This window comes from Equus przewalskii, chromosome 6 (assembly GCF_037783145.1).
Source record: "Equus przewalskii isolate Varuska chromosome 6, EquPr2, whole genome shotgun sequence".
In the NCBI taxonomy this organism is placed as follows: Eukaryota; Metazoa; Chordata; class Mammalia; order Perissodactyla; family Equidae; genus Equus; species Equus przewalskii.
Genome location: NC_091836.1, coordinates 15,863,653 through 15,888,802, shown reverse-complemented (window position 1 = coordinate 15,888,802; position 25,150 = coordinate 15,863,653). Strand labels below are relative to the sequence as shown.

Sequence of the window (25,150 nt, the reverse complement as noted above, 5' to 3'; positions counted from 1 at the left end):
ATTCTAAACCCAGGCCTTTACTATTTTCCAGCTCATTCCGAATGACTGCCAAATGATTTTATCTTCCTTTTCTTAAATATAAATCATAAACCAGTCCCATCTTGGCTGGTACTATCTTTAGACACAAAAGGAAGCTAATAATGTCTAAAGTTGTGGATGAATGGCTTCCCATATGCTATGCTGAAACAAATGGGTACATTTTCATTTTTATAGAAAACCATTATTTACTTACAATGTACTAAGTAGATGGTTATCATTAGTATAAAACTGAATTAAAGCACCATCGTATAGAATTCTACATTTAGGAGTATATTACATCTCCACACTAAAGTGAGCTTTCTAGTATTTTATCACAGGTATTTTGGAGTTTTACGGTAAGTTCGATTACCCCCCTCCAAAGTCCTATGTATATGTGTGTGTGTGACTAAAATATTCTTTACAAGTCTAATTATTCCAGGTATAAAGAACCACCTCTTCCCTCTCTTCTGCAGTGCCTCCCCGCCACCTCCATGCCCTCAGCTCAGAGGGCCCTGGGACCATAGGGGTACCAATCTACTACAGCACGATTATAATGCTTCTCTTCCTGCTGCTACTGAACTGCTCAGAGTAGTAAGAGTTATGTGAGAGTTATAATCTCTTTGAGAACTTAAATGGGTCCTTCCTCTGTGCCAGCCTGTGCTGAGGCTTCCCAGGTTGTAATCTTCCTGGTGTCCTTTCCTTTGGGAAGGGAATTCTGGAGCATAGCATCCAACACAAATGATGCACAAAAAACAAAAACGACGACCAGAAAACCCTGTCACTTGACCTTCTTGCGGTTCTCGGCATAAATTAACAGCTGCTCCTAGACTAAGTACAGGCAACTGTATAATTGTAAACTTCAAGGGCATTTGCTGTCTATAGAGGTCATGGTCCTATAACCTGAGGTCCTGTAGGTAAGAAAATTAATCTGACGCATTTTCTTTAATAACGGAGTATAGACAGGGCCAAAGAGCAACTTTGTAGCTATGATGAGAAGCTATATTTTGTTGAGCATGAGCAAAACAACCTCTTTTTTGGAGAATTTAAATATTGATCCAGAGAATGCTGAGTATGAGGCCCTGGGGGGCAAATTCCGTAGAAAGGGAAAAGCACGGCAGTTTGATATATTCAAGTCTACTCTGGCTACTTGCAAGGGTGGGCAAGCACTGCCCTCCATACAGGAACCCCGTGCATACATTAACTGTTTAACTTTGATCTGAATACACCCTCACCGTGACATTACGGAATGGTCCAAGCGTCCTTTCCTGTCATAGGAGTGAAGGCTTCTTGTTCCTGCCCACCCTGTCAACTCATGTTTACCAGGCAGGGTTGGGGGATGTTGAAAGCCTCACATGGATGATTTCTCTGGTGTAGTGTTTGTCCTACTGTTGAGACTTTAAATGTCAGCAGCATACCCATTCTTCCAGCACACTGATGTATCCGATTCGACATTGAAGCTGAAACAGCAGCTGCAGGCACACTAACATCGGCCACTCTTGTGAGTTTCCTTGCTCTAGCATTCCTGGTTCTGTAAATTTCCCTTCCATCCCTTCCCCTCGCCCCCAATCCTTTTGTTTTGGACCCTTTCAGATGCTTTGCTTTGATGACCTGGACTTGATCTTCTTACTAAGGTATCTTAGCTGTGCCTCTTTCTAGATTTCAGCATTATTGGTGCCCTCAGGGGACATGTCTTCTCTCCAGCCCTGGTGTTTTTAGCTTTAGTTCTGGAGAACTCATACTTGGGCTTCCACTCACTGCCACAGAAAGGGGAATTCAAATACACAGAAACCCTCAGGCACTTGCTTTGTTGTTCCTTTATGTCCCCTTTTTAACCTGAGCACTAGCGCCATAAATGCTTCTGGAAACCATTCCTTATAGTGAGATGATCTGTAAAGATAAGTGACATAGTATGGAACCAATGCGACTATCAGTCATACACCAAGAGGAAACATTTAAATACACTCCTAATGTAGGGATAAGTTCATCTACAGCACAATTTAATACATATCAGATTGCGAACTTTGGTCTTAAATACAACTATTATGTTTCCTAAGTATACTTGGCATGTGTAGGTCGAGGCCTCCTGACTTGGTTGACTATAGGTTCTGCATTCACATTAGTTGTGTGTTGCCACTTAATTAGTTTGAATTGTATAGGATATAGATATTCTTTCTTGAGATTGTTTATAGAATTTGTGTATAAGGCAATTGTGTGGGACTAAAGAACAAAAGTTTGGAATTCTAGTTTTTCTGAGAACTGTCAGAATTGAGATCTAGTCTTAGATCTCTCATTAAATCAGGTTGTGAAGGCTTAAACTGTTAAACTTCTTTTGTAGCAGTTTTATCTTGTTAAATTTAATCCTCTTTGAAGTGGTAGAAACTAAAATGGCCACAATTACCGATTTTCTCAGGCAAGTTACTAAAATTCAACTTCTAAGTAGAAGGCTGCTTCTAAGTATAATGGCAAGGAGAGCAAAAGGCTAAACATTGAATTTAGAAACTTTTCAACCTAGTGTTACCTACAGCAGCTGTAAAACATCCACAGAGCAAAGAATTTGAAAACTACCTAGGAAATTCTCAGTTGGAACCCAGCAACCACTTGTTGAATGAATTGGCAAGCGAATGAAGGCAAATCATATCAATATTATTATTTTTTTAGCAGTGGGAAGAATGGCAAAATTATATAAGGCCTAGTGAATCTTAAAGAAATGCAGAAAAACACATTTTTTTCCTCTTTGTGAGGGCTGTAATTTTAATCATCTTTTAATTGTAGAAAAGAGCAAAAAGAAAAGTTTAGAATTTCAAATGGCAGTGGAATGTTTTATGTTTCCTGTTGTATTCAACATCTAGAAAGAAAAGGATGGAATATATGGATTCTAAAGGGGATTATTTTCCCCTGGGAAACATGTAGCATTGACACCGTTACCACGTGACATAGTTTGTGAATGCAAGATACTTGCTAACCACAATAAACACCAGCATTTCTAATAGCAAACTGGCTAAGTGTTTAAGCATATCACAACCAGGGGGTCTGTGTGTGTGTATGCTGAGAGGTGCAATTGATTTTTTGTGTGCGTTTTTCTAACCACTAGCCCAACAGACTATAATCTAAAATATAATGGGATCACAAAAACTAAGTTATCTGTAGCATCTTTTAATATGGCACCAAGAAAAATGAGGGATATTCATAGGCAAAAACAAATCTCTTTCCATAATAGTTAAAACTAAAAAACCATATTTGCATACTAATCTACTGCAACTCGTTTCCAGAAAACAAGGTAAAAGTTTATTCACTTGAAGTCAAGTGCTGCTCAGTAATATTAAGTACTCAGCTTTATATTTCTGTACTTTTAAGTTTTCTAGTGTCTACATTAAGTACAAACAGTTGACTTGTTACTAACACCAAAAATAGACTACAGCTTTATTCTCACACACAACCTCCAACAAACTCCTTTTTCTAAACCTTCCAAGTACACTTGAACTAATGACTAAATATGTCTCACAAATTTGACATGGCAAAGTGGTTCCTTAGAGATAATACATTTTTCATATATGAATTTGAATTTTAAGTGTAATACATCTGGCCTAACAATTCTTCCTAAGTGTAAGAAGCATAATTTGGCCTACAGAGAATTCTACCCACCCTGATACTGATCTAGACTTGGGCCAAGTGTCCTATGAGGCCAGTGATTGTGTTAAATACTGAAGGAAAAAGTGCAATAAAAGCTGTTCTATTCTAATTCCTATTCTTCGTACTTCCTCCCCTGCCACGCTGTTGCTGTGGGGCTCTGAGTGGCCTGTTGTAAACTAAGCACGATGTGCCTGGTTTCAAAGGATCCGCTCCCGTTGCCACGGGTTCCTGCAACCAGGCACCAGCAAGTCCACTTGGGCAAGTTCACTTTCTTCCAGATCTCAACTACTGGCGTGAGTTCTCTTGGAACTGCTTTCTTTTTGAAACATCATTTTTTTGGTGACAGGGCATTTGTCTTATTTTAGACACAGTCCCACAAACATCTTTAGAGAAGCAAAGTTTGACTTTCAAATATTAGAAGTGTAGGAGTCTAGCTTTTTAATTTGGCTTCAAACATTGGGGTCCAGTATACAAATCCTTACAAAGGTCAGAGGAAGTCTTTTGATGCCCTGCTTTGGTTCTGGAAGTACTTACAGATACTAGATACCATGAATATCTTTAAGAGGGGTATTCTTATCTAACAACAATTTAACAGTCTACAAATCTGTATTTGCTAAATTATGATTCACTCTAAACAGCCTTTATCAGTTTTATCTATTGCATAGTAAAGTCTGGAGTGTAGTAACTAGTGTAATATAGATGATACGTAAAGATAGTATTTTGATAGTAAAGTATACAACTTCACAATAAATACTATAGTATTTATGATATCTATGCTATAGTAAAATTGTATAGTAGATGGTAATGATATTAAAGTCAAATTAATATACTTCCTCTTTCATCTAAACTTTATATTCCATTGCAATGTCATCTAAAGTATATATTTTTAAACAATCTTTAAAAATTTCTCAGACAGAGCAAGGCTTTCATAATTGTTTTGGTTTGCCAAGGCTATTGGAGAAGGGATGAGAACGAAAGCTGTGACCTTGACAGTGGTACAAATAGCATTGTACATGTGGAAAGAAGGTTCTGAAGAAATATCAAGGTATGGACATAGTTGAGGGATGAAATAATGAAGAGATTTTGCCCTTTTATCTCACAATAAGACTTGAAGGTTTTCTTTAGAAGGTAACTTTGAAAAATAATGATGCCAGTGAGATATAAGTTCTTTCATTCATCGATATTTATAGTTTGCAGGTCCATGTACCTATAATTGCTTCCCTTTTTTATAGTAGACTCTATAGATGCTAAGTTTAACAGCATCAATATACCTGGCATCATTCTATGTCAAAGCACAACAAAGAAATAATTTCTGGGCATTGTTATTGTCCTTCTATAACCCAGAGCTATTAGTGATGGCTCAACGGTGTTAACATTTCACTGTGTATGCCTAGCAAACACTAGTCTGAAATATAGTCTCTGCACTACCATAAAGATGGGTGCTAGTCATCGTTATAATATTTTTAGCCCAGTCACAGATACACTCTCTGTGACGACCCTGATTGCATTTGTTTTAAAGTCTACATTAAAGACCCAAGTCCTGACTTTCTATCCTGATTATACATTATACTCTTCCTCTTTTCTGTAATGTTTATTCTGAAGCACTTTGACCAAACAGCAAGATCTGGAAATTTAAAACTCCCTGGACCAATGAGAGATGGCTAGTCATTTGTCTGCATTCTCCCGGTTAAGCTTACGTAGAAGGAAAGATTACTGCTTTCCTTTTCTTAAAGTCTCATGTTGCCTAATGATTCAAAACAGCAGAGCTTGTGAGAAAGCCATAATTAATTACAACAAACACACAAGTCTCACTGTGTCCAGAGCAATTAACCTAAAGACCTGGTTTAAAAAGATAGATCCTATAGGAAAACAGACTTAGTGCCTACTGAACAAATAAGACAGAAGGGTTTCAAAGACACTCTTGATGCAGCTATGCCCACTGGATCTTGCTCTGATAAATGCAATTACTTTGAATTTGTGCTTCTACAAACTCAATCGTTTATACAGAAAAGTGCCTATCGGTCCATCTCTAAATTAGTTTCTCTCTTTTGAAACAGAAGGATCCCAGTCAAATTAGAGACAGAATTTAAGATTAACGAGCCTCTGGCTTAGCTGGGCTGGGGGTCTGAGACTGAGGAGGTGGGGAGTAAGGTGAATGCTGGTTAGCCTTCAGTGCTGTTCCAGTGTTCTCAAAGAGAGGACAAAATGACTGTGGTTTTGGCATGCAGGGGCCAGCTTGCTCAGGAAATTGTGGCATGTATAAAACAAAGTACGTAAACAAACTCTCCATCCAGGAAGCTGAGTTTAACAATTGCCTCATTAACAAGATCCAGGGAAGGACAGGAAAAGAGGGGGAAGCCAATAGCTGATTATTATACAGCTCTAAACAGATGAAGCCCTTCAGCTCCTCCCCAAACAATCCCTGTAGTGTGAATTTGACAAAGTGGCACATTTAAGAGGGAACTCTCTTGCCATCAATGGGAGTCCGGCGCACCCGTATCTAAGGGCCAAATTCAGTCCCTGGAACTTGACTTTATCGGTAGACATAAGACAGAGGACAAGGCAGCTACATCCACAGAGAATTAATTAAGAGCAAAAGCAACGTCCAGCGAATATAATCAATAGTCTGAATACTGATCTACATATCAACCAGCATTGCTTTCTCCTCTTCTATTTCTTTTAAATTATTTACACTAAGGTGCTCTTATAACTACTACTTCAATAGAGATTTACTTGCCACTTGGCCTCACTGAAATTACATATTTCTCATATTGTATTATACAAAATATATCTACAAAGACCAAACATCCCGATGTCAATTTAAGTTTCTGAACGGTTGAAATCTTTTCAGGTAGAATTTTATCATGGATATTTATTCATTTGGCTTTCTCCCTGCACATTTATCCAGTTTCGTATGGGAAGTATGTTAAAAAAAAAAAAACCCTGATTCGAAATTGCAAAGTCCACACCCAAATTTGTCTTTCCTAGCTAATTTTCTCCTATCTCCTTTTAAAATCATCCCTTTTGAACATACCATAAAACCCCTTGCTAATTATTAACAGTGTTGCTTACAAAATACTGGCTTAACACACTTCCAGCAGCAGTATTTGCTTCTTCTAGCTGTCTCAACCCCTCCCCCGCCCAACACACATATCCAAAGCACATTGCAGTTCCCTTCTTGAAACCAATGAAAACAATCACATAATTCTGATATTGCTTTCATTCCTGCTGGGCAATAGGACAGGTCTCATTACCTTCATTTTTCAAAGGCTTACCAGAAACATCATTTTTCAAGACCAGGTTCTTGGTTAAGTCCTTTAGCAAAGATTCTGATTTCTTCTTGAATCTGTGCTTTGATTGCATCTCTTGTAAGCAGCACTGAGACCAGAGTAATTTGTCAGTCATCACTTTTGACTCCGGCTTTGCTCTAGCCCAGCAATTCAACAGCAGCCTTTATTGCTTAAGGAAAATAGGAAATGCTGCCTCCTGGACACAAACATGTGGATTCTCTATGTCCAGGACCAAAAAGGTGAAAAGGGCAGATTTTACCAACATTTCCTTAAGAATGAAAGTCTCCACTTTTAGCACATGTGGATTATCATCCACGTGTGTAATGCTTTGCTCATGAATCATAATTTATCCGTCTATGTGTGAACAATTTTGGATTGTCATTGGGTCTAATTTTACAGATCTTACTTACACCATACTCCCTTTGTAACAGGCGAGAGTGTGACTTGAGTAAGCACCATAAAACCAGAGCCCAGTGTTCCTTCTGACCCTGACTGCGTTTGTAAAAAGATGTGATTGCAAAGGGAGCGCCAATACAACCTCAGGATAATCTAAAATATCATGACGCCATAATAAATGAAACACTGAAATGGAAAAACATGTTTTGCTGGGAAGAGGTTGATTTCTTCTTACTGAGAAACTAGTAGGCAGGCATAATTTAAAAAAATAATGATAAAATGTAGAATTATTACTGACACAATGACAGCGTAGATTTTAGTGACCAAAAAAAGCTGATGAGATCTAGAAGCATATGCTACCCATGTTTGAGGCCCACTGGAAGCAGCGAGTGTTCAACCAGTTTGGTTTTTATATGGCCTTCAAAGAGCTATGTCAGCTGTGATTCATTATTCTAAAATTGAAAAAAAGATTACCTGATTGTTGACCAAAAAATATGAAATGGAGGAAAAGAAAGCAAACAAACAAACATACCATGTTCACACACAAAACAAAATAATTCTCTCAGGGACATCAGGGAAGGTGGAATACTATAACAACACATGTTATATTGTTATACTATTCCACCCACCTTAATGAGGAACCCTTGGGCGTTGCTACTCCATAGCCTTTCGAATCCAGATTTCCTCCCACTTTCATCGTGTCACACGGCTTTCGCTGCTCAATGTATTCATTCATAGTGGACTCCAGGAGAAAGGCAAATTTGCCCTTGGATTTGCGGACACGAGCTACTCCCTCAGCTGTAGTCCTAGTGAACACTGACGGCTCTGCTGATCGCATGTAGGTCCACATCTTTTCATACACTGCTATTTTTGATCTCTGGAGGAAATGAAAATAAAATTAAATACAGGAAAGAAGGGAACAACATGTTAATATTGACTGAATCAGGATAAGAATAAAGCGTTTTAGTACCTTTCCATTGCCCTCTAACTCCAATTTGCCATAATAACATTATTCTTTTTCCAGTGAGAAAACTGCCTTTTACAACTATTTAAGGAAATCACTGAAATGACAGACGTTTCAAAGTGAGATTTGAAGAAGCTGGTACCTCTTCTCGTAATAACTATCCTACTCAACTGCTTAAAGGACAACTTATTATCAATTTTTAAATGTAGAATGCCATGAAGAGAGTGGAACATTTAAAATCATGTGTTATATCACATTCATGGCAAACTTGAAAAGGACTAGACAAGACGTGATTTCAGCTTTGTAAAATATCTTTTAAAACTGTACTTGAATTCTAACAAATAAGGAGAATTATTATATTGTTTCATTTTTATCTTTTTTCATGCCTCAAAGTTTCAATGAAAACTGTCCTGATAAGATGTGTACAACAAGTGCAGTCTGTATCAGTCAGTATTTGAGCACCAGAGGAGGAGGAGAAGTCATTGTAGCTTACAACCCAAATATCCATAACACAAGAATCAAACTCTAGGTCTACAAAACATTTTTGGACCTTTTCTAACAAAATCTCCAAGTAGAATATACATTAAATTTTAAAGTGAAATATTTATTTTTGTCCATTTGGGCTCCATCTCCATTACTCCCATTACTTAATTTACCCAGATCCTTTTGCTGGTATGTGCATTCACATTAGACTTTTTAAATTCACACATACACGTTTCTTTCTTTTTTTTGGTGAGGAAGATTGGCCCTGAGCTAACATCTGTGCCAATCTTCTTCTACTTTGTACGTGGGAGACCACCACAGCATGGCTTGATGAGTGATGTGTAGGTCTGAGCCTGGGATCCAAACCCATGAACCCGGGCTACTGGAGGAGAGCACAAGAACTTAACCACTGTGCCACCAGGCCAGACCCGACATGTACAATTTTAATGTGAAAATATATCCAAAGGACCTCAAATGTTCCCAAAGGATATATTTAGTAAGATAGAAAAGGCCGAATCCTGTTTGATGTTTGATAATGCAATGAGATGCATAAACTTTTAGCTGGCACAGCTGCATTTGTTCAATACCAAGGTGCTGAAGTTTTGCATGTGGATCTGAATAAAAAGTAATGCAGAGTAATTCAGACTTAAATCTATGCCTGAAGCCAAATCCTGAGTAGCATGTGTTTTCATTTACATTGACCTTCCTTTGTTTACCAGGATACAGAGTCTAACAGGAAGCAAATCTTCAATAATCAACAAATATGCTGACTAGCAACTTCAGAATACATGTTTTTAGGCAAAAGCAAATTATTCTGGTGGACAAAGAAAGAAACTGATAATGGTGGTATTCCAAATTTTGATTTCATAAGATGAGAATTTAGTAATCAATAAACCTATGTAATAAGCCACACAGTAAGAGATTTGCATACTTGAACACCAAAAAACCCCATATTTTATATTAGTGTATATTCAAATGGTGATAAATATCAAGATGGGAAATAGACATCCTGTAGTCTCCTATGAAATGTTTTTATGTGATTAGCACTTAAAAATATCTCATGATACAGAGATTATGATGTGTGTGTGTTTAAGTAATGACAGGTTACTTTTGGCTACAGAAATCCTTAAATTAGGAACTTCCATGCCAACAATACAATTCAATGGCAAAGTTTCTATGTGGTTCCAGGACAGAGGAGTATCCAGATTCAGAACCCTCCACCATGGGACCCTCTAGGGAGGCCATGTTGCTAGGTCTGGTTCACCCCATCTCTAATGATAGTGTTCTCTTCTGGAGAACTAACTCTTCCATTTTACAGTGAGTTCCAATCTCTGGATCACTTGATACAGATTGTCCTTAAACATCTCTTCTGATCATTTCAATTTAGAGAAGTACTGGTAAACAACATCCGTTAGGCATATAATCACTTTTTTTTTTTAATATCTTGATACCTTGACTTGAGAGTGCCACCCAAAAAGGTATAGAGTTCCACATATATTGTATACTTTACTATGTGTACTACATTGAAAACAGAAGAGAGAAAATCTGGGTATTATTTTAATTGAAATATTTTTTTGAATTTTTTTAAGAATATGAGAATCATGATAGTTACTTGGCAGCTTTCCTGTTACTACTAAGTATCTTACTACAGGAATAAGGAACAACTAGATGAAATGAACATAGCAAAATAGAAAGAAAGTAGCTTTAGGGCTTGGTAATTATGAAGATAATCTAACTGTAGAATGCAGTGTAACATTAAAGCAAAAGATTGCTTTTTAAAGGAATAAAGTATCTTTAGGCCATTGGTGGTTTTTAGAAATCCATTCCTATAAAATTAATATGAGGAAAATTACTGCTGCATTTGTTTAAATATATTGAATTACAGATACTTTAAGTGCAAAAGAAGTTAAATTAATTCCTTTAAAATCTGGAAGAGGAATCCATAGTGTAGTTATACTATACTTAGCAGGCCTTAGGCATAACAGAAATTGTAAAATACAGACTCTCAGTGGAAAATCAAGGAAAGACGAAAGCAACTTCTTTGGAGAAAAAATATATTACACAGTTTGCCACTTCGTTCATGTTTAGAAATTCCGATTCTTATTTAAAAGGCTTGACTTAGATAAGATCACTCATCCACACAATAAAGGGAGTGTGGGGCTGGGGCATTGGCGGGGGATTCAAGAGATGAAGGACTGGAAATCATAGCCCCGTGCCTTATCTGTGACTGCAAGAGAATGTTTGCTAAGGAATAGGGGCAAACAAATCTTTATAAATTTGATGAGACAGGATAAAATAAGGAAATTTCTGCAGCTCTAGCAAGCTCATAAATATAGTGATAATGGAACTGTAAAGGCTCTGAAAGCTTCAACTTAATGATCAGGTTTGGGGAGTGAAGCAAAGATAAAACGAAAGTCATTATTTTTCTGAAATTAGAAATTAATCTCAGATTTATTTGTTTCATCTTTGTTGTGAAGGTTGCATGGCAAAGTATCTGATTTAAAGCACTATTTTATTGCTTAATTCCTGGAGGTTTAAAAATGTGCTGTCCTTTTAATTTCTCAAAAATTAAGTATTCTGCCATTTCTGCTTTTAACGGAAAATATGTCCAAATGTCATGCATCATAGTTAATATTTACATTGTTGTCAGGTGAATTATTTCCTGCTTCTAGCAGCTTATGCAGCAAGACTGATGTTCTCAGAAAAGCTCAGTGCCCTAGTTGATAATTGATCAGCTCTGGGTTGGTAATCTGCCTCATTTATGCATTCATGATTTCACCGATGACTGAAACAGGCACAGGATAAAATCTGCACCAAAGTGAAAATCAGTGTATCCAAATCAGGTATATAACAACGGGCAAAAGTACCTAAATAGCAAGGCTGTCAGGAAGTGAAAAGTACAAACTTTCTTTAAATGCCTCTGTGTTTATGCTTAGCAAGGTGAACAGAACATGAAACACATCAAGTTTTACAATGGGGCAAAACCAAGGCAACAGTTGAATTCAGCTGTCAGTTTCCCCCCTCGTCTGATTCTTTTCCCCCTTTCATTATAACTGCAACACTTTTGAAGCACTGAGTGTAAGTCACTGCCTGAGGCAGTTTAGAGGAGCTGACAGATGTACGATTACTGTGTTCCTATGAGAAAACATTTTTGACAAGTACAAAAATATCCTTCACGTTATGTTTTCTCAACCTGTCAGACAAATGGTTTATTTAAACCAGGTCATCATCCACGGGAGGGGCGGGAGAGCACAGTAGGAAATGAATGAGATTTTTATCAGAGAACCCAAATTTATTCATTCCCGAAAGTGTGCTGCCAGGGAAAATTATTTTCTTGTCCCATTAGGGTTCAGACTGTTCTGCAACAATAAATATCTATACTTACAAAAATCTTTCATTTTTAAAAGTGAAGTTGGGTGGGAGAGAAAAGAAAGAGGGCAAGGTGAATGCCCAGCTTGTATGGAAGGCTCCGCAAATCTAAGAGGCAGCTTTCCTTATTCCCATATTCGCTTATCATTATATTCTCTTATCTACTTCATCACTTTTTAGAACTCGAGAAGTTTTTAAAAACTCTGTAAAGATTAGAAATAAACATTTTCAGTGTGCTTGATGCCAAAGGGCTTTATAGTGAATTATTTTTGAAATTTTTTCAGGGAATCAACATGACATTTCTTTCTCCCTTTATCTTTCAAGGCAGAATGATGAACTTGAAAGTATCTGCTTTATTTATATGAAAATAAGTCATCATTTTTCAGTAAAATGCAAGTGATAGCACAAACTTGGATTCTATTTTGATGCATATCCATAATGGTTTCTAGGCAAAGTTACTAATTTTTACCTACTTAGTTTTGTGTGGAAGCAGTTACAAACTTACAGATTTCCCGCGAGGTAAGGAAATTATGCTAAAATGTGTTAGAGCAGTACGTTTGTATTATTAAGCTTTAACGACTGGGATGCACTATTAAGTTTTAAAAATTTGGTCATTTACGTTTATCTATAGAATATTGTTAATAAAATATATCATCAAGACTATTATTTACAGTTTTAGAAAAATCTACAAGTGCTTTATAATTAACTTAAAAATTTTATATCTACTAGCAATGCTCCAAATTGTTGACAAGGACATTGCTCACTGTCTGATTTCTTTTTTAAACAATGCTGAGTGCTGGGTTTGACAGAATTTTTCTTTTTTAAGGAAGATTAGCCCTGAGCTAACATTCACCACCAATCCTCCTCTTTTTGCTGAGGACAATCAGCCCTGAGCTAACATCGTGCCCATCTTCATCTACTTTATATGCGGGACGCCTGCCAGAGCATGGCTTGAGGAGCAGTATGTAGGTCTGCGCCCAGGGTCCAAACCTGCAAATCCCAGGCCGCCAAAGTGGTGTGTGTGAACCTAACCACTGCGCCACCAGGCTGGCCCCTTGACAGAATTTTTGAGTGATTTGTTCTTCATTTAGTATTATGTAAACATCTGTAGTATATAAGGATACTATAATCAAATATTTTTTAACAAAAGAAATATCTTACTGAAATTCAAGTATATGAAATTTAAGTCTCGCTTAAAAGGTAGCACGTTTTGTTGTTTTTAATTTTCCAGCTGAATGAGAAAATAATAAATATACACATTTTGTGTGTGTTTATGAGAAAGATTGGTCCTGAGCTAGCATCTGTTGCCAGTCTTCCTCTTTTTGCTTGAGGAGGATTGTTGCTGAGCTAACATCTATGCCATCTTCCTCTATTTTATGTGGGACGCCGCCACAGTGTGGCTTGAAAAGCAGTGCTAGGTCTGCACCTGGGATCCAAACCTGCGAATCCCAGGCTGCTGAAGCAGAGCGTGCTAACTTAAGCACTATACCACAGGACCAGCCCCCCAAAATGATAAAATATATACATTTACAATGAAAACGTAAATCTCTCAAGTATTATATATAAACATGAACTTACTTGAAAAAACTATCATTATTTTTAAACAAAAGCTTAGGAAATAGTGACATATATCTTTTCTTCTAAATTATTAAATATCTAGTCTTTAAGCAATTGGAATTAAATACAAAATGCTTTCATTATTATCTACTTAAATATTTGCAAAAATGTTTCTCTGACTACTTTTTAGTATTTTGGTTCTGAAGTCACAAAATGAACCCCTATCTCTGATCAGACATTACCAAGTGCATGTCTCTGGATTTAAGTAGAAAAAGAGTAAAGTAGATTCACTGATCAAAAAATTCATCCTCACAATGGAATAAACAACAAAACCCCCAAAACTCCCCAAATACCTGCCATTCTGATGGCAAGTCAAAGGGATCATATCTATATATGAGAGGCAATTCTATCAGTTTGAATGATTTTTATCTGCAAAAGCAGAGAAATCAGCACAAATGAAACACCATACAATAGAAAGTCATCTTAGAAAGGTGTCCAGAACTTCATGTTCTTGCTACTATTATCTTGTGAGAAAGCAAATGTATTGCTTTGAAATCCATTGTTACAGAGTAGATTATAGAATAATATACCTCATAGGTAGTATAACCTGAAAGTAAGGTTCTGGGTTTCAAATGCAGCAAGTTAAATGTATTTTTTAAAAAACCCCTTGCTTTCATTTTTAGGCTCTTAGCCCCTAAATATACGTAAATCCAGTCTTGCTAGATGAAGTATCATAATAGCATTATCAACATTGGAATCTTTGGGATAAATTATATTACAAAGTTGTTTTAATTACCTTTTTGTTGTTACTTTTCCTTAGGGAAGGTCCCTCTTGCAATATGAATAAATCAATCAGGCTTTGCAAATTAAAGGGGTTATGAAATCCAAGTAGAAATAGTAGCATTAAACATAGCAGTTACCATTATGTTTGCAAAACCTGCAATAGCTAGAGCCCACAATATAATTGTTGGCAAAATTGCCTGAATTTAAAAATTATGAACATTTCATTGTTAATTTTTCCCTTAACTTACTCTGAAGAATTCTTTTGTTGACCCTGAATCCAGTGTTCCATAGGCAATTTCTGTTTGTTTGGCCAAGTCTTCCGCACTTTCTATGGGGGAGACCATTCGCTCAACCGTCAGGAAAGCAGCGAGGTTAGCAGTATAAGATGATATAATGATGAGGGTAAAGAACCACCAAACACCTCCAACAATTCGACCTGAGAGGGATCTAAACATGGATAAGATAATGCACGTTTTCCCTTCTCTAACCAACACAGAGAAAGAAAAGAAATACCATCAATTCACCATGAATGTTTAAAAATAACAATTGCAAGTATTTTATTTTCTAACAGTCTACTCAAGAATGATTCTAGTATTTCTGTATAATTTGATGTCTTTTATGCTATACTGAATGTATAAATGCCACTGAAAATATGAAAAACTTCCTTTTTATTATTTAATTCGCAGAAATGTGGAACTTTAATGCCTTTCCTTTAGGTACAGCAAAGGAATACTTGCTTAAATTCATTGGTACCCTCCTTGTGTTACATTTTAGCATCTCTGAAATTAGGATGCAGCCCATGGTTGATGAGATAAAACACAGTGTCATGGTTCAATTGTCAGCATTGTTTCTCTTTGGTGGTACACGAAATAGCAATACATCTTAACAATGGGTGAGGTCTTAAATTCGATACAAGTTGGCAGATGCCTTTCTGAGAGAACTTGTTTTTACCTTCAGTCACAGCCTTGCCAGGATGGATGGGACATAAGCTAAGGAGACTGGATGAGATGTGGCTCTAGGTTTGGTCTCAAACTGACCATAGTTGAGGATTTTTTTGTTTGCTGGATATTCTATTTCTGCTCTGAATGGAGGATGAGCCATGTCCTAAAATATCTTTATATATTGGTATAAAAATGTTCCCTTTACCACTGCCAACATGTGACCAAAGCATGTGACTTGTCAGTGTGCAGTGTAACAGCATTAAAAACTGATGCTAAATCTCACCAAAAAAAAAAAGTTCTCTCTTCACCCTTTCTCTGACTATCAGGGATGTATGGATGAGTGTGTGTGCAGAGGAAAGGTGAGAATAAAAATTCAGGGCATATTCATAATTGATCTCACTCATTGGGGTCATCAAAGTATTTAGAATTCCTGTGACAAATTGTTTTTAGACATTTTTTTTTAATGTGCGGAAAAATTTCATATTTTCCATGGCACTTCCAGCTTTAAAATGTTCCCTTCTTAGCCATTATTATGTAAGGGGCACCAGTTGGTTTGAAATTAGTATTTGCTTAATCTCATTTTTAGAAACCATTACTTGATTTGCTTTGATTTCTTTTCATTTCATTAAGTGAAAGTTTTTGATTCAGATTGCTATGTTATTGGCATTTAAGCACATTTATAGTCTTCCTGGATTTTCAGGAACACAAACTGCATTGTGGCTAAAATGTCTTTTTTTGAGAAAGTGTACATTTCTTAAAAAAATCCATATATTTATGATGCTAATATAAGTCACTATTTAAATTCGATTCTTAGCTTCTCCTACCTTCAACTACTTTTTCTATGGGAGAAATTTGGTATTTTTCTTGTAACAGGTGACTGACTGCATCTTTGGCAAACAAAACTGAAAAGTGTTTTAGTGACATCCAAAGGAAGTAGGCCATGACTCTACAGAAATGGAAAACCCTCTCTATAAAGCTAACACAGTATTTACATTGCTCTTTGCCTCCTGCTTAGCTTGTTTATAGGTTGTTATACAGAACAATGTATATCTGGTACCTGCTATATTGACTCAAGTTTCAGGTAACTCCATAGCAGAATTCTCCCTTAAGCTACATGGAATGTAGGTCAAATTCAAAATTAATTTTTAAAAGTGAACAACAGCAACAATAACAAAAATATTTGATTTTGAAAAGGAGACAAAATGAAAATGAATTGCTATTCTTACAATCTAGATTTTAGTTTGCATCTGCCAAACCACTGAAGGAAATATTCATACCAAGTGATTTTTGAGAGTTCTAGTGGGTTGCATATTTTCTATTGGGAAAGTTAATCTTTATGATATAGTATCCACATTTTGTGCTCACTTGGAAAAATTGGCTATAAATATATTTAGATTAATTTGGGAATTGCAGGTTTTTTCTGTTTCAAGTAGTGCTCTGCCTCCAGGAAAAGAATATGTCGAGAGATGTTCCGCACAACACTTAGAATTACTGAGGAAATTGGTGAAGAACTTAAGAGTTTTGAAACTAACCTGGGTGAAATGTCACATCCTTGTTGCATAAAAGCACCCAGGGAAAACCAGAGGCTGTTAAAGATGCCAAACTCATTGGGAGGCTGGTCGCTGGGTCCTTCCTTTCCATCCTCTGGCTCTTCTGTGTGCCACTCATACGGACTAAACCTACTAACTAGGAACAAGACCACGCTGACGCCAATGTAGGCAAAGACTATGCACATCCAAATCTCATAGGCCAGAGGATCCAAGAAGGAAAACACTCCTGGTTTAGATTTCTGAGGCTTTTTGATCATGATAGATATGCCCAAACTCATGAAGGGCTTAGAGAAGTCAATGACCTCCTCTCGTACCAAAGTGATTGTCAGAGGGGCAATAGCAATCTCTGCTTTCTATAAGAGAAAAGACACATGAAAACACATAGGTTAATGAATTTCATGAAGTAATTAGCACTGGATTGATCCATTCAAAGCTAACCAGTTATGCATTCATGCTGCATTTTTTTTTGGAATGGCAACAATGAATAAGATAAATACAGAGATGAACAGTAGATTTGTTTTCGTAAGGTATCACTTAAATTGCACAAAATATTTTTATTGGTGCTAGTAATTAGATAAGAGGAAGAGAAATGGAGACAGAATAGACATAAGCAAAAATAACTTGAACTCAAATAACTGTATTCGTCTTTAAGGATCTAGGACAGTGCAGGGGAGAATAGTCTTTCCATATGGCTGAATTTCTGAATTTCTTGGCCAGGAACGCTGCTATGTTGCAGCCTGTTCTGTTTCATTTGGAAGGCTGCCACTGATTCACGACTTGGCCATCCCTTAATATTATGAATTGCAAATTTCAAACAGTCCTTTCTCTTTTATTCCTTTCCAGTCATGAGAAAACATCATGAAGTCTGTGTTCGTAAGACCGAAGAAACCCACTGTTTAACAACATCTTCCAATTCAGCACACACACAAAAATCTGGAAATTGGCATTTATTTCTTCCTAGTCACATATTTTGGTTTTCTACTTTCAAATTCTAAAAACTATTTTGGAAAGCAGTGGATTCATTTGTCAGATATTATGATCGTAAGATACCAGCTTCCATTTTCATTCTGTGATTTTGAGCCATTTTTCTGAGCCTAGTTCCCTATCTCTAAAATGAAGACATTTTCCTGTTTACTTCATTGTATTGTTGTGATTACCTATTTAAAAACCTTAATAAAATAACAGTGAGTGTTTGTTGAAGGATTATGCATCTGATGCTGATCTAAATATTTTAAATGGCCTCTCATCTAACTCTTATAACAATCTCATGTCTATCATTGTTTTATAGATGATGAAACTGAGACTTGGTGAGTTTTACACATAATGGCAGCTCTGGAATTCGAGCCTGTGATTCTTCCATTAAATCATGCCACTTCTCAAAGCAAAGGAAATAAACTATGGTGAAAGAAACTGGAAACTGTTACTTTATCTACAAATGAGATAAGGTTTTCGGATTATTTTAAAAGGGAACTAACTGGCATTAAAATGGAATATGAAACATACTCAGACATACGTGTTCTCACAAGGGGTTGTTACTCTTATATTTGTTCCTGTATATCTTTAGTCCTGTGGTTTGATAGAAGGCCAGCAGCTTGATACAAGGGAAGCTGGAGGGTTAGCATGGGATGGTTCTCTGGGCGTCATGCTATCCGCTGGCTGACTGAGAACTGCCTGTATGTGCCTTTAAGTAGGAACAAACTTAGTTCACATCAAAAACACGCAGATATACAAAAGACACAATCATTGCTGAGAGGGTATTATTTGCCCATAGTTATTATTATTTATGTAATTTTCATTACACGTGTTATATGAACTAGCTATAGAAAAATCAGTACTTAAAACGAGAACCAGAAAATTAGGAAAAATTATCTCCATTCCCTTCACCTACTCATTTTTTCTTCCTATATGTCCTGCTAGGCATTGTTTTATGAATAATATTTTTTCTTATTTTAAAATTGGATAATACAGAACATTACATTTTATAATTCATTTTCTCAAAAGTATATGATGAACTCATTTTTATTTCAACATATATAGTAAAAATTAAGTTTTAAGGCTTGCAAATATTTTATCATGTGAAGGTATCAAAATTTACTCAATCAATTTCTCATTTTGGGGGATATTTATATTGTTTCCAGTTTTACACAATTTATTACATTGATGATGTGAACATCTTTGAAGACAAATCCTCACACATATCAACTATTTAAGAAAAATTTCTAAAAATGGGATTGCCGGTCTAAATGGTAATCTTTTTAATGCTCATGATATTTTTTGCCCAATTTTTCTCCAGGAGGTTCATACAAATTTCTACTGTCACCAACACAGTGTGAAAACACCTGCAGCTTTAAATTTTGTACACCCCCGTGAATCTTTATTCTCATTTATCTTCGCCAACTTGCTATATGGCAAATTAGATCTCATTGTACTAATTTGAAATTGTCTTTGTAAAACAAATAGCAACTTTTACTTCTTTTATGCATTACTTGTCATGATCTGCCCCCATTTTCCATATGGGCTATTCATTTTTTATTTACTAATTTGTCAGCACCTTTAGATATGTTAAAAATATTAACTTTTATTTTCTATATATACTACAAATATTTTCCCTATTCATCATTTGTTTTGTTCACATAACTTAGTTCATGGTATTTTACTGCATTATATGCATTTTGAATTTTGTTGTAGCCATATAAAATTATCCTTTTGTGTTTTGTGTTTATTATCTTTGTGTTTTCATGCTTAGAAAAATCCTTCTCATATCATATGATCAGTCTCATATGATATAATTATGGGACCTCTGATCTCTCTTGGATTTATTTGGCATATTGCATGATGATGTGTTGCAAAATTATTAATTTTCCAAGTAGTTCCCTATTGTCCTGACAGGAATAAATGAATAATGCATCCTTTCACTGATTTGAAATGCTACCTTTCACATACTATGTTGTGTGTGTAGTATCTTCTGAACTTTTTTATTTATACAAGTAACTGCTAATGAGAGTGAAAGCCTTAAAAGGAAAGAAGTGTGAGGAGAAATAAAGGGGTCTCACCACATAACACTAAAGGCCACAGAAGGCAGACATTTCATAAAGGTGGTGATAATGATGTTGAAGGAGGACACTTTTGAAATCTGAGATTTGTGAGATGAACAGAGAGGATACACAGAGGCTTTCTCTGCTAACACTGGAGATATGTCATTGTTGCTTGTTCCATTATCTCAGCGATTCCCAAAATTACGTGTGTAAAATATCTCCCGCAGGGGCTCTATAGGGTTGGGGTTCCTGAGGACCACTGGAGTGAGGCTCAGGAACCAGCGATTTAACACATCCCACAGGTAATTCTGGTGCTGGTAGGCCATGGAACGTGTCTGAGAAATATTCCCTTGGATTAAACCATATACACCGGTACTGCAGGGCGCACGAGCAGGCCCTGGAGCAGCGCACCACAGGAGGTTGTCGAGTAGACATGCTGCAGTGCGCAGGTGTGACAGACAGAGAGGACCTGAGAGGGAAAGGGAGGTTCTGAGCTTCCAGGTCACCACCTGGTGGTGTGCTGAGATCACACATGAGTGTTTCACAGATAATCTGTTGCTAACAATTACAGTAACAAAGTTTGCAAAGAATAAAGTAAAGCAATATATAGATGATGGATTTAAAGTTCATCATTTTGCTGTCTAATAGGCTCTATGGGGTAGAAGAGAATGGGCTGTGTTACCTAGGGCCCTGGAAACTGAGCATTTCTATATGTGTTAGCAACAAGAAAGTAAAAAAAGGTGGAGAAGCAAGTACAGACTTTGCAGACACCAGAATGAAAAGTACCAAATCTGCGGAAAGTGTTAAGAAACATGAAAGATTTCTTCAGGAAAAAAGTGGACAGCTCAAGTGGCAGAGTTTGGGGTATTTAAACCCTTGCTGTATTTAAACCTAGCTGATGAATGAATATAACAAGTATTAATAATTATTATGTTATCACCTCTCTCTGTCTAAGAACTGCATGACTTTAGGACTTTCTGTTACTGTGACATGTGCACTACTGATATAATTTTTTTTCTAATTCTGCTACTCTCTTCATATCATTTGTTTTCATTATTGAAATAAAATGCCCTCAATAAAACGTAGTCAGAACCCTTGCAAAGGGGTGAACCTGGGCTGCCCAGTGAGTAGGGCTCCGGAGGAGATAGATGGAACAAACGCCCTAGAAGTAACTCAGGTTAGTAATCCCATCCGTAACCAACTGGTAACTAAGTGTGATTTTTTTTTTTAAGATGAAATACTCAATAATGTTTTCCGAAGGAAATGAATGACTAGTTCTGACAACTTGGATAATGTTCACATCTCAAATCTGCTTACTGTATCAAAAGTTTAAAATATTACCAAGAAACACGCGCTTTAGGAACCCTTTTTCTTTGGACTTAAAGATCAATATCAAGCTGTTGATGAAGTCTGTGGTAAAATACTTTTTGCTTTTTTAAAATTGCGTTTTTTTCTCACTTAGGACACCTAACCTGTCAGGAGTTCTTTCAAATGGATATAAAACTAAGCGACTGCTCTTTACTGTCAACCGCTGAGGTGTGGCTACTGTACTGGGCTATATGAGAAAGTTCATTGCTTCATGGTCTGAAAAGCAGGATGTGGAATCGTGAAACTATTGAACTGCGGTTCCGGTTTGGAAAGTGAGCCCCTCTGTGGAATTCAGTGATGTTCTAAATCTTCCTACTTTTATTCTTTTCTGGGTGAGGATGACGCTCATAAAATTCTTCATCTCAAAGAGGACTTGTGAGGGTTAATCAGACACAGTATGATTTGAAGGTGAAATTTCTGAAATATGAATTGGCTTACAGGAAATTTCAGAATACATTTCAAATGTATGTGACTTTTATTGGTTACTTGATCAACAGAGCTTACTGTGACGTCTAGGTTTTGTTTCTGGGCTTTGGCGATATCAGACCATCACTAGCATTCGATTCACTGCTGGTTTGATTTTGACACTTTGCAGTGGTAGCTGGTGGACGATCTGGTTCTGATTCAAGCAGGAATATCTGTGTTGAATTTGCCCTTGGCTACGAACGTGTACAGGCAATACCTGGTGAACTCAGAGGGAAGAGCATGATGTATTTTCATGTGAGGCCTGCTATGGAATAAATTCTAGCTTTTGTGTTTTTCTATATATGCTTGTATGAAAAAAATAACAGCAATGCTTAAAGTTTAAATTTACCATGTTCAACAGATTTATAAGAATATTACATTATTTGTGACTATTTTCTAGACGCTAAATAGTGTAGTGACTGCTTCATCAATTACTTAAAAGATACTTATGAGTAATTACAACCAACAAAGATATAAGTAACTAGTTAAAATAATGTCCAACTTTATACTGTTGAAGGAAACCTGTTCCTACAGGTATCAAATAACAGATTACTAATGGATTTGTTCTGTAGTTCTCAAAATAACACGTCTGTGGCGTAGCAGCATCAAACTGCTTAAAAATTGATATGTGCTCAAGTGAAAAGAAGTTTCAGGTTTATGTAAGTAAATTCTTCAATAAATTGATTTGCTTACCCCATAAACAAGTTCTCCTACCATCCCATTCCAGATTTTTGTGTCTGCATCCCTTGCTCCATATTTTCCATCAGGGACAATGGCAATTTTATACTTGATACCAATATGTTTTGCAATTTCAGATGCCAAATCTACACAGTATCCTTCATACTTGTCATTTCCTTCAAACATTTCGTGATTTTTCTTGTACATAACATATGGGGATTCCTATAATGAGAGAAGTAGAACTGTAAAGGAGAAATTACAAAACATTTGAAAATCTTCATGTAACTTTTCAGTTTCAGAATTTGCCAAAAAGATTATATTTGGTATTAATATACACACTGATTTTGTGTGGCTAGAAATCAATAATAAAATATGAATATATAAATATGCTTAGAAGTAAATTAAATTGCTTTACATTGGATACTAAAAATGAAGCTTTTAAAATAATTTTCTATTGATTGATTATTACATACCTAGCACTGTGACTGTGATAGAAAAAAATGTTCATTAGTAATTGTTCAAAAAAACATAAATTATCATCTTTGGCAATGAAATTACTATTTCCAAAATATCTCATGAAGTTAAAGACTGTTTAGTAGTCAGCTTCATGTAATAAAAGACTGACCCAAGGTCACTCATCCAAGGTGTCCATATTCTGCATCTTGTTTGGCCACATTCAGCTGTGACCTCCTTTAGGAAAAGAATTAGGTCATTTTTCTTTGATCTCTAGCATTTCACAAGATGCCTTTCGCAGAGCAGGCACTTGCTACACAATTGTTCAAAGAAGAAATGAATTAACAGTTTAAAAAATTTTATATCATTTTAAATAATTTTTACTTATTTGCATTAAATTTGCTTTCCTAATGTTGTCTGATATTTTGGCTTTAAATAGTGTTGCGATCCATGCATTCTTATAAAATATGTCTCTAATGGAAGCTAATAATTTTCCCCCAATTGTGAAAATCATACACTTCAGATGATATTCTTATTTAGTTTTCAAAGCAAGTAAGACAGAAAATAGGATGAAGAATTATTGTGAAAATCCTCATAAAATGAAAAAATTTACTGGTGGCTAATAATAACTGGACAGTTTTCAGTTAAAGCGCACACACATACACACACATACATGCATGAGCACACACAACCCTAAACCAAACCATTTAAAGGCCATGAACTAAGGAGACATGTTAGCAAAGAATAACTTGATTTTATAAATGGAAACTAAAGCCACCAACTAAAAGATAGGCCTGGTGAACATGCCAGATGTAGAGAATTCCTGGCTACACCTAAGATTTTCCAATCCTCACGGACAAGGAATGACTACTTTTGGCCACAATGTCATTGAGATCATGTATTCATATTTTATAAAATTGTACTGTAACATTCATTTAGTAATCTTTCATAAGAATCTCTGCCCTCCCAGCAAATTTATAATTGAGGAAGTTGAACTTGCTTTTGGAACTCTGGATTAGGAGGTAATTTACTTTGCATAATGTGGCAGCCTATGCTAATTCTGATTTTGTTTTTAATGTAGAAACTACTTTTAAAATCTTAAGAAAAATGCAAATTACATGATATATGATTTTCTCATAGAGATGCCCTAAATAACTCTATTGTTGGCAATGGTTTAGGACTGGTCCTTGTATTAGTTTTTTAAATCCTGCCTTAGGTTGACATGGCCAACTGACCTAGAAGTCTCTCACTTCTTCGAATTTGATGAATATTCTAACACTAGACTTGAATAAAGAAAGTTTCTCCACCTATAAAATTAAGACAACTAACTGTCTTTTCTTTAGATAGATGAAAATTATTTATTAGCTTACAGAAAACATTCTCCAAATATAAAGGGCTTTGCAATCTATAAATGTGGTTATGAAAAGTGGTGAGTTGTTGCAAAGCATTGTTAATTTCTAAGATATGCTATAAAGTATTTGTAGTTATAAGAAACTAATCCTTAATTTTCTTTTTTTCTTGCTATAGCTAATTAAAAATGTGGAAAAATATGTAGAAAAAAGCAATAATCACACATTTGTAAAACGCTTAACATAGCTGCATAGCTATCATCTGTAACTATTAGTATAACAAACTTAAGAGTTTTTCAGAAGGAGAATCACAATTGGTACTAGGGCTGAAGAACAGTTCTAAAATATCTGGAATATTTAAACACTTAAGAATTTTATCCTTCAAATATATATATTACCATGTTAACTTGTGTGTGGAAGTTTCTCTAGCTAGTATGAGTCATCTAATTTGCTAAATTCCCTCTACATTATTCACTGAACGATTTGCTTCATTAAAAGCTGCATTTTTATTATTTAATCAAACATTTATTAAGCACCCACTGTGTGCCAGGCAGTTTGCTGGGAACTAGGGGTACAAAATAATGAAATATGCCCCTTGCTCTCTTGTGTTTAATTAAGATCAAATTCTTTGTAATAAGAGTGAAGGAGTGAGAGAGATGGGCCAGTAATAAAATATAGCAGTGAAAAATAATAACAGCTCTTACTTATTTAGTGCTTGCTCTGCATCAGGGACAACGCTAAGTTCTTCAATTGTGTCCTTTCATTTACTTTTCACACTGACAGTTTGAGGTAGGCATTTTCCATTTTGCAGATGGAAAGTC

General features: G+C 36.0%; 1 protein-coding gene across 29 annotated transcripts in view; it reads right to left on the bottom strand.

Moving 5' to 3' along the window:
* Positions 1–25,150, bottom strand: part of GRIA4 (glutamate ionotropic receptor AMPA type subunit 4) — a 368,773-nt gene that overhangs the window by 33,413 nt on the left and 310,210 nt on the right. For all 29 annotated transcript variants that reach the window (XR_011540831.1, XR_011540825.1, XR_011540824.1 and 26 more), the window contains 4 exons: positions 22,543–22,749; positions 16,964–17,334; positions 14,739–14,937; positions 7,964–8,211 (listed from right to left, as the gene is read on the bottom strand). Coding sequence is in view for 18 of the 29 variants with exons in the window: in XM_070623039.1 (XP_070479140.1) it covers positions 7,964–8,211; positions 14,739–14,937; positions 16,964–17,334; positions 22,543–22,749 (1,025 nt within the window). In the remaining 11 variants the exon portion in view is untranslated. The remainder of the gene's footprint in view (positions 1–7,963; positions 8,212–14,738; positions 14,938–16,963; positions 17,335–22,542; positions 22,750–25,150) is intronic.